Source organism: Euphorbia lathyris, chromosome 10 (assembly GCF_963576675.1).
Source record: "Euphorbia lathyris chromosome 10, ddEupLath1.1, whole genome shotgun sequence".
In the NCBI taxonomy this organism is placed as follows: Eukaryota; Viridiplantae; Streptophyta; class Magnoliopsida; order Malpighiales; family Euphorbiaceae; genus Euphorbia; species Euphorbia lathyris.
Genome location: NC_088919.1, coordinates 22,489,547 through 22,500,227, shown reverse-complemented (window position 1 = coordinate 22,500,227; position 10,681 = coordinate 22,489,547). Strand labels below are relative to the sequence as shown.

The 10,681-nt window shown below is 34.4% G+C and overlaps 1 protein-coding gene across 1 annotated transcript; it reads right to left on the bottom strand.

Moving 5' to 3' along the window:
• Positions 1–203: 203 nt before the first annotated feature.
• LOC136208052 (beta-glucosidase 16-like) lies at positions 204–4,028 on the bottom strand. The gene is made up of 11 exons (XM_065998890.1): positions 3,977–4,028; positions 3,824–3,899; positions 3,649–3,726; positions 3,474–3,561; positions 3,140–3,386; positions 2,945–3,056; positions 2,443–2,772; positions 1,962–1,993; positions 927–1,026; positions 753–834; positions 204–378 (listed from the first exon to the last, which is right to left on the bottom strand). Exons 2-11 carry the CDS (start codon positions 3,882–3,884, stop codon positions 204–206), a joined length of 1,305 nt encoding a protein of 434 aa, XP_065854962.1. The 5' UTR covers positions 3,885–3,899; positions 3,977–4,028.
• Positions 4,029–10,681: the final 6,653 nt, after the last annotated feature.

The window sequence follows — 10,681 nt, the reverse complement described above, 5'->3', positions numbered from 1 at the left end:
ATTTTTTTTTATGAAAATGTCTACCTCTTAATTAAATATGAAAAGAACAACTACAACAAGAAATAGAAAAAGTAAAAAATCTTACAAAATCCACAATGGGATAAAAACGACTACAAAGAGTATAAAAAGCCATAAAATCATATACGACAATTTATAGAGAATGTTGATACAAAATTGATGAAGTAGAAGAAAGATGTTGTCCTTCATTTTTGAACCTTAAGAAATTCTTTGAACCACAAAGCAGATGATCTAAGAGTTCTTTTCAATCCGTTTTCATAGTCAATGTGGACTATTCCAAAACGGGATGTGTAACCATCCATCCATTCAAAGGTATCTAATAATGACCATGCCATGTACCCCTTCACTTTAACTCCTTGCCTGTACAAGTTATCAATTCATTCTTTTATCAGTTAATTGCAAATTAAATATTTTACTATGCTATATTGTGCCACTTCAGTGCCACTAATGACGTCTCATAATTTAAGAGGTATAAAGGAAATTTTACGAAGGACCAAATCCTTAGAAGACCTCCCACCCATTAAACAACACGTGCCACAAATATTGATATGGACAATAGTCGAGGTCATTAGTAGAATTCAATCTCCTATAAAATTTCTGATGATCCGAGACCATAATTACATCATTCAATAGTTATCAACATTTACTACAAGAAAATTAACGAATAGTAATAAAAAAATTTCGATAGTGATAACGAAAAATTCAGATTTAAATTTAAAATTGATTATACTTACTTTTTTGCTTCACTTAATTCAGCAATATGACCTTGGTAATATTCTACTCGGAATTTATCATCGATGTTTGAATCAATAACACCTAAAAAAAAGACAAAATGGTTATTGTAAAACTATGAAATGTGGAATCAATTGGTTTATTTTTGTGGAAAATAGGGTATAATTAATTCGTACCATTCTCGGTGATATAGATTGTAGGGTCATTATACTTATTTTTTACGTAAAGAAGTAATTCTTTAAGTCCTGGAGGATAAACAAAAATCCAAGTACCAGCCTGCATAAAATAAAATAGATAAATAATTTAGAAACCTTTTTAGACATTTTACAAAATTTAAAACCTACAAATTTATATCCCTCATGCTTAGGGCTGTAAACGAGCCGAGCCGAGCTTTGGCCTGTTCAAGCTCGGTTCACTATAAAATTAACGAGCTCGAGCCCGAACCGAGCTTGCTATAAAATTAACGAGTCGAGCCCGAGCCGAGCTTTGGCTTGCTGAACGAGCTTGAGCCGAGCTTCGAGCTTGTTTCGAGCCCAAAATCCTCTTTTGGACTTGGTTCATTAAGAAAATTATCTAACCATGAATTTTTTGTGAATAAATTGTTAATTATATTTGTGAAGTTTGCTCACAAATAACTCTTTAATTGTGTATATAAACAAGCTCACAAGCAAACTTCGTGAATAAATAAACAAGATGGTTACAAATAGTTCGTCTATTACTCATTTATTATGTTTGTGAACGAACTCATCTAATAGCAAATGAAATAATATTAAGTTTAGATATTTGTGAACTAACACAAAACTATATAGTTTTCTACAAAACTAAAATTTGTTCATAAATGTTCTAATCGAGCCTGCTCGCGAGGTTTCGAGCCGAGCTTTGGCTTGCTCAAGCTTGGCTCGTTTACGAACCGAGCCAGTAAATCGTGTTCACGAGCAGCTCGTTTACAAATCGAGCCGAGTCGAGCCGAGTCGAGCCGAGCTTTTATCGAGCCGAAGTGGCTCTGTTCATTTACAGCCCTACATGCTAGAGAGACTAAAAACATCAGTAATTATGAACAATTTTTTGTCCATTAACCCTTAAGTATTTGCTTATGGATTTAACACTGGTCACACATGCACATTTGTTTTATATATATATATATATATATATATATATATATATATATATTAAATTTCATAAATGAAAAGTATGGTGGATATATGTTATACCCTGGGACCAATTGGAATTCCATTTCTTTTGTCTGAAAGAAACAAAAATGTTAATTTAATAAGAACAAAAACAACTCAATATTTTAATGTATAAGGTCTAAATTACATGTATGGAAACTCAATTTTTATCATTATTAATATTATGGTCAGTCAGCTTCGAAGTGAGACATAAAGTCACTCAGCTTTATCTCTTACTAACATTATAGTTATTTATAAAAGTAAATAGTCTCAAAATGACCAAAAATTAAAAATTGTTTAAATCACATTTACCATGCAACCATATTTTATTTTCTAAATCACCATTTTTATAATTTTTTTCCTTTAAATAGTCACTTTCTCTCTCCTTAAATTACCTAAACCAAAAAATTTCACGAATTAAAGTTATTTAAAATTTTATTTTCACTTATAAAGGAGGGTTACCTGCTATTAGATTAATAAAGGATGACTAACTTTTATATTTATAAAAGTAAATTTGAGTGACTTTGATGTTGGATTTTAAAATGGAGTGACAGTAATGTTAATAAGGGAAAAATTGAGTGAGCATTGATATAATTTAGGGTGGGAATATGAATTAACATACCTGTACCATTAACACAACGATCAGAATCGTAAGTGACCTTAAAATTTTGACAAACAGAATGAGAAACATAAAGAGTAGTATAATAATTCATTCCAATAAAATCATACGATCCTTTAACCAAATTGGATTCCTCTTTTGTAAATGTTGGTAGTCTTGTTCCCACTCTATCAACCATTTCTGCTGGGTATGAACCATGATATAGTGGTTCATAAACCTTCAAGGTATCAAAAACTAAATTCAATTTCCTTCATTACTTACTGTTAGTATTCTGCCATTTTTTTAGTAATGATATCAAACTATATAATTATTGGTAGATATGTAAATATATTGTATATCTTATTCTGTTCCATATTCCGTTACTTTCAATTAAATCTTATTTTTATAAAAAAATATACTTACCAACCCACTTGGAAAGCAAGAGCTCGAGCTTTTGCAAGTAGATCATCGCTTGAATCAGTCAAAGGAATCACCCATGCAGTATTTAGTACTATCCCAATTTGACCCTTTTGAGACACCTGTCAGGACCAAAATCAATTATTATTCAAAATCAATTGAAATTGAAATTTAAAAAAAAGGTTACATTTTGATAGAAATGAACCTGGTATTTTTCTCTATATACTTTAACTGCAGCAGCATGGGCAAGGAGCTGATAGTGTGCTACTATATAGCACTCAGTAGCAGCATTACCTGCATTACATCTAGTACGATTTGTACATCTACCTGGAGCAAAAGTTCCGGTTGAATATGCTGTTGAAAATGTCAATGGCTCATCCATAGTTAGCCAAATCTTCACTCGATCACCAAATGTATTAAAGCACAAGTTCGCATAATCGCGAAAATCCTCACTACAAAGCAATAATTAATTATAAGTTTGGCACACCATAATATTATTTAAATTAAATCTTAGGGTTTTGTTTTTTATTTGTACTTACACAATTTGGGGGCCTAGAAAACCAAGGTATTTATCTTCTAGGGCTTGTGGAGTATCCCAATGGAATAGAGTAACAATAGGTGTGATTCCTTCAAAATAAAATTATTCATTTGATACAATTGTTACCTTCGAATAAAATAGAAAGAATAAAATTGATTGGGATATTGGTATTGCACCATTTGCTAGGAGTTCATTAATGAGATTATTGTAGTAATCGATGCCTTTCTGATTAACTCCTCCTTTCAGGCTACCCTCTAACTTAATAAGAGAAATAAAGTTACACAAAGGTAATCAATTTTATTTTATTTAAATAAAAAATCAAAATTAAGAAGGATATATTGATATGCTTACCAGGCAAAACTCTAGGCCAAGAGATGGATAATCTATAGACGTTAAAGCCTAAATTTTTCATTATAGCCACATCTTCCTGGGTAAATATAATATTTCGTTACATTTATGAATGAGAAATTGATAATTCTAATACATATAACAACAAGAGCACACCTTGTATCTATGATACTGATCATCGGCAATACTAGCATTACTATGATCTGCTACCCGATCTGCATCAGTTTAAAATGTTATTTTTATGAGATCGTTGAAGAAGAAGAAAAAATATTTTTTTTAATATTTTTTAATAAAATATATGAAATCATAAACTTAGTTAGAGAGACTAGAACTAACCTAGATGTGATAGAATAAAGGTATCCCATATACTTGGTTTTTTACCATCTTCAGCAGCTGCACCTTCATACTATATAATAATTAAAAGAATAAATTTATTTATAATCATATGAAATGTGACAGAACCATTAATTTTTTTTAATTTAGAATGAAAAAATAAGGAACCTGAGGAGCAGAGGATGATGTCCCAAAGAGAAATCCAGGAGGAAAACTTGCTCGAGAAACTGAAGCGTATGAATTATTTTTCCCAAAAGCAACGATGAAAATCAAAAAATGGGTGATTGGGTAAAGAAGGTATCCAATTTTTCCAACCCCAAACATTTTGTACTTTTACTTAACAATATCTAGAAGAGGTTGGAATACCTTTAGTTGATGAAGTGGCTAAAACTCTCATATTTATAACCTATCTCCTTAACTATTAAGTTTTCAATATTGAATGGTTCAATTGTTTGCTAAAATTGGAATCCATTGCATAGATATCGGATTGTTAGCAAAGATTTTTACAAAATGATAATGATAGTATTTCACTTTTTTTTTTTTTTTAAGAAAAATTATAGTATTTCACTTAAGGTATACATTATTTAGCTCAATTAGGCCACCAAATTTAAAATGCATTCTTAATACTTGTTTTGCTAGGTAAAGTTAAAAAAGAAAATATGCTCTTTCACATATTGTCAAGCTGGTACTTGAATTTTTTTTTTGTCTAAATTGCGATGGAGCTTTTTCGTTTTACTAAAAGCAAAGATCTTAAAAATAAAATTAGAGTTTATTACCTCAAAATTGAAAAATTCAAAGACTTGATGATATTATAAGCTATTTTAATTCTTCAACTTTTTAATTTCGAGGTTATTTAGGTGTTTTTTGGTGAGGAGAGATAAAATGAATGTTTTAGAGAGAGAAAGATCCGAAAATAATGATTTTAAAAAATAAAAAAAATTGGTTCCACACTAAACAACTTTAGTTCTTGGAATTTTTCATTTTGAGGTCGTTAACAGTTATTTTTATAGCGTCGAACTAAAAGATAATCGTTTTAGCAAAACAAAAAACTCAATCGATAATTTTTATTTCAGACATCAATTTGACTTGAAAGAGGTTTTTTTTTTTAATTTACCTTTAAATATATAAAATTTTGACTCTCAATTCTTTTATTTAAAAGTCATCCATAATATATGTATATATTGTAAACAAAAAAAGTGGTTACAAAATCGATGAAAAAGTGGGAGCCAAAGTTGGCACCGACTTTTGCGAAAATTAAATTAGGAAATTGTTCCTTTTATAGAAAATCATGTGACCATTGTTTATCTCTCCTAAAAAACTTCATTCCTATTAGATCTTTGTGCCTCTTATAGAAGCTTGTGCCGCACAGCTACGAAGTTGGAATCAGGATACTTTTGGCCACCTTGGGCGCAGAATCCGACATGTTAGTGACCGAATTGCTTCATTGCAATGTATTTCGGGCGATTCACGTGTGGAGCAAGAAATTTCAAAGCTCTCAAAGAAGTTGATCGCTCTCCAGGATAAACATGAAATGATGTGGAGGCAAGGATCTCGTGTGTTATGGTTAGTAGAGGGGGATAGAAATACAAAATTCTTCCATGCAAAAGCTAGTGCTCGACGAAAATCCAATTGCATGACCAAGCTAAAGAACTCGGAGGGAGTCTGGTGTGAGAAAGAGGAAGATATTGAGCATATTGTCTTGACATATTATAGGGATTTGTTCTCCACCTCCAACCCAACTGTTCAGGCCTCGACGATTGATGCACTGGATGCCCACTTAACTCCGGAACAACAAGATGATCTTTCACTCCCTTACACTAAGGAGGAGGTGAAGGCGGCACTTGACCAGATGCACCCCCTTAAAGCACCGGGTCCTGATGGCATGCCAACCCTATTCTTCTCTACATACTGGGATATTGTGGGTGATGACGTCACTGATATTGTACTCGGTATCCTCAAAGGTAAGGCTCTGCCCTCTGATCTCAATCACACGTTTATCACGTTGATTCCAAAAGTTAGAGCCCCGAGTTCAATGAAAGATTTACGGCCTATTAGTCTTTGCAACGTCATCTACAAACTTGTGTCCAAAACACTAGCAAATCGTCTTAAGCCTATCCTTAATACTATCATTAATCAAACCCAATGTGCTTTCGTCCCCGGTAGGCTAATCACTGATAATGCTCTTATTGCTTTTGAAATGTTTCACTCCATGAAATATAGAGTTAGAGGTCGGGAGGGCTATTGTGCGCTAAAACTTGATATGAGCAAAGCATATGATAGAGTAGAATGGTCTTTCCTTATGGTTGCTATGCAAATAATGGGTTTTCCAGAGGGTTTCATTGAGATAATTAAAAACTGACTCTCTTCGGTGTCCTTCTCTTTCCTTATAAATGGGGTGCCAAAAGGATTCATAAAACCTAGTCGGGGTCTCCGTTAAGGGGATCCCATTTCACCCTATTTGTTTCTCATCTGTGCGGAAGGGTTATCATCATTGATTAGGAAGGCCGGTGTAGAGGGGTTGTTACATGGTATACGTATTAGCCCAAATTGCCCTATGGTTTCTCACTTATTAAAACAAATGTTGAGATGAATGTGTGGTCATACGAGAAAGGATAGGGTGAGTAATGAAATAATTAGGACAAAAGTAGAGGTTATATATATTGAGAATAAAATGAGGGAAAACCGACTAAGTTGGTTTGGCCATGTAAGACGAAGAGCGCTTGATGCGCCGATAATGGGTTTTCCAGAGGGTTTCATTGAGATAATTAAAAACTGTCTCTCTTCGGTGTCCTTCTCTTTCCTTATAAATGGGGTGCCAAAAGGATTCATAAAACCTAGTCGGGGTCTCCGTCAAGGGGATCCCATTTCACCCTATTTGTTTGTCATCTGTGCAGAAGGGTTATCATCATTGATTAGGAAGGCCGAGGTAGAGGGGTTGTTACATGGTATACGTATTAGCCCAAATTGCGCTATGGTTTCTCACTTATTTTTTGCAAATGACTTCCTAATTTTCTTTCGAGCTGATAATGATGAATGTAGGGTTCTCAAAGCTATCCTTAGCACCTATGAGAGTTCCTCAGGCCAGAAGGTTACTTTTGATAAGTCCGAGATCAGTTTTAGTGCAAATGTTAAAGATCCTTTAAAAGCTGAGATTCGGGAGGTGTTTGAGGTCAATGAGATCGAAGCTCTTCCAAAATATCTTGGGATGCCTACGGTGATTGGAAAATCAAAGAAGGATATCTTCAATTTTCTTCGGGATCGGATTCAGAAAAAAGTTGGAGGATGGAGTGAGAGGTGCCTCTCGCGTGCCGGAAAAGAAGTCCTCATCAAATCAGTTGTACAAGCTATACCTCAGTACTTAATGAGTTGCTTCCTCTTGCCAAAAATATTCTGTGACGAGCTGCAATCACTTACCGCGGGTTTGTGGTGGGGGAAACAAAATGGTAGAAGGCGGATCCATTGGGTAAGCTGGAGCAAACTCTGTGTGCCTAAAGCCGATGGGGGACTAGGCTTCAGACATGTATACTCGACTAACCAAGCACTACTAACAAAGCAAGTATGGAGAATGATCAGTACCGGCATCCCTTTGTGCATCAGTTTTTCAACATAAGTACTTAGGGCAACAAACTATCCCTGATGCCTCGAGCAGAAGGGCTGACAGCTATGTTTGGAGAAGTCTACTAAGTGTTCGGAAAATCATTGTAGATAGTGGTGTTTGGAGAGTGGGGAACGGAAGTCAGGCTAAGATCTTGTCTTCAAAGTGGGTTCCGGGACTGCCCTGCTTACGACCGCTCTCTCTCCGGAATCCTGCCCCGTCGGCTTTCATCCTAGAAGACTCCCACCAACGCAGATGGAATGAAAGCCTGGTTAATTGGTGCTGCTACCCTACGGATGCTACATGGATTCTGCAGATTCCCCTCTCCCTCTCACATTCTGCTGATAATCTATTTTGGCCTGAGTCACGAAGGGGGCACTGTGAGGTTCGGTTAGGATATCGAGCGGCCCTTCGGTACAATGGGGTGCTGTCTGGCTTAGCATCCAACTCTGAGGGCCCAGGGCATATCTGGAAACATCTCTGGAAAATAAAATTAGCTCCAAAAATCAGACACTTCATGTGGGGAGTTTGCAAAAATTCACTTCCTTCGATTGACAACCTTGTAAAAAAGAAAGCTGCTCAAGCAAGTGTATGTTTATTTTGTGGTCTTGGAGATGGCTCACTGCTCCATGTTCTGAAAAACTGTAGAAAAAGCAAGGAACGATGGAAATTATTGGGGCTTGGAATCAAAGTGGAAAAATTCTGGGCTGTCAACACTCTTGATTGGATCACTCAGGTATTCCAGGTACTGAGTTTGGAAGAATTTTGTATCGCGCTTTCCTCTGGATGTGTTGGTTCTCCCATAACAGGATCCTTCATGGTGAGAAACCTCTGACCGACTCAGCTTTCTTACAAGGAGTGAATAATGCAGTGAACTATGAGCCTACAACTAGCCCAAGCTCTTCTCAACGCCTACCTCAATCGCACAGATGGAGCCCCCCTGCGGAGAACTGGTTAGAGCTCAATTGTGATGCCTCTCTTGATCGGAATCGTGTAGCGGTGGCCGGCTTCATCGTCAGAGACTCCCGGGGACGGGTGGTGTTGCGTGGCACCTGTCCGATCGATCGGTGCTGGTCGGTTGAACAAGCGGAATTGCTGGCCATCCTTAATGGCCTCACCTTTGCAAAGCATTGTGGCCCTGTACGCCTCTTGGTGGTCTCAGACTGCAAAACTGCCGTGGAAGCTGCGGGCAGAAACAATGATCTGAGTTATATCGACGTCATTAGGAAGGAGATTAGAGAACAAGGCTCCTTCTTTGCTGATATAAAATTGCAGTATGAGCCAAGAATCCAAAACCAAGTTGCACATGAATTGGCAAAGTGGGGACATGGGATCTCTTCTCCACACGTTTTCTTTGAGCAGTTCCCTTTATCAATTGTAACTTGTATTACCCACGAATCCTTCTGTTTAAATGCAAGTTTTTATTTCCACTAAAAAAAAAAAGATCTTTGTGCCTCTATCATTCTCTCATCTTAATTCTTTTTTTTTTCGATTTTTGTTAACTTGTCCCAATTTGTGACTTTTTTTTTTTGAAACAACCCAATTTGTGACTTAGCCCGTTCTATTCAGTGGACACCTCTACGAATTGCTATATTGCGTCCCTATTTTACTTATTGTCGCCTGCTGTTTGACATTTTTGTCCTTTTCATTTTTCATTCAAAAAAGTGAAATTCTCTCAAATATAAAAGGAATCCAAAAACCCCAAAGAACAACACGAAGAAAAATCATGCCTCCAAAACAAGAAAAAATACTTGAACATCTAAGGCTCTGTTCTTTATCGCTGAAAAAAACTGAACTGAACTGAATTGAACTGAACTGAACTGAACTAAACTAAACTGAACTGAACTGAACTGAACTGAATTGAATTGAATTGAACTGAACTGAACTGAATACTGCTGAATACTGAACTGAATTTAACTGAATACTATTGAATACTGAACTTAACTGAATGCTACTGAACTTATCTGAATGCTACCGAACTTAACCGAACTTAACAATAATGATGATATTAGACTTTTAAAATAATTTTCATGATAATATTGGACATTAATGAACTTATAATAATAATAATGGTTCTAATAAATTTAATAATATCAATAATAAATAAATATATTATTAAAGATAAAACTAAATTGAATATCAAATAAAAGCCTGGGATGATAAAATCTTGGCTCGATAAAAGCCTATGAAATTAAATAAAAATAAGTCTAATTTAAATTAAAAATACAAATTACATACAAACACAAATTTATATATAATTTAAAGCCTATGAAATTAAATACAAATCTTCATATGAATACAAACTCTTAACTCTTTATTTTAATTAAGGGTTAAAGTGCAAAAATAACGTTTTGGGTCAGAAGTAATTTTAGCTCTAACGTCTAAAATGGTGGAATTTTATCCCTAACATTGATAAATTGGATAAATTTGAGAAATAATTCATAATATGGATGCAATTCCTAATTTTTAAATATGGATGCATACTTTAGTTTTATTTTTTTATTAAACCATATATACTTTAATAAACTATCATTTCTTGACTTTTATCTAATTTATAGATAATGATAAACTATAAATAATAATAATAATAAATAATGATAAATTATAGATAAATAATAATAATAATTATAATAAATTATATATAAATAATGATAATATAATAAATAATGATAAATTACTGAATGCTGAAACTGAATGCTGAAACTGAATACTAAACTGAACTGAACTGAATTGAACTGAACTGAACTGAATTGAATTGAACTGAACTGAACTGAACTGAATTGAACTGAACTGAACTGAATTGAATTGAACTGAACTGAACTGAACTGAATTGAACTGAACTGAACTGAAGTGATTGTTACTGAAATTAAGTGATAAAGAACAGGTATCGTATTTACCAATAATCTGAAATTTAACGAATTTAACTTGAAACG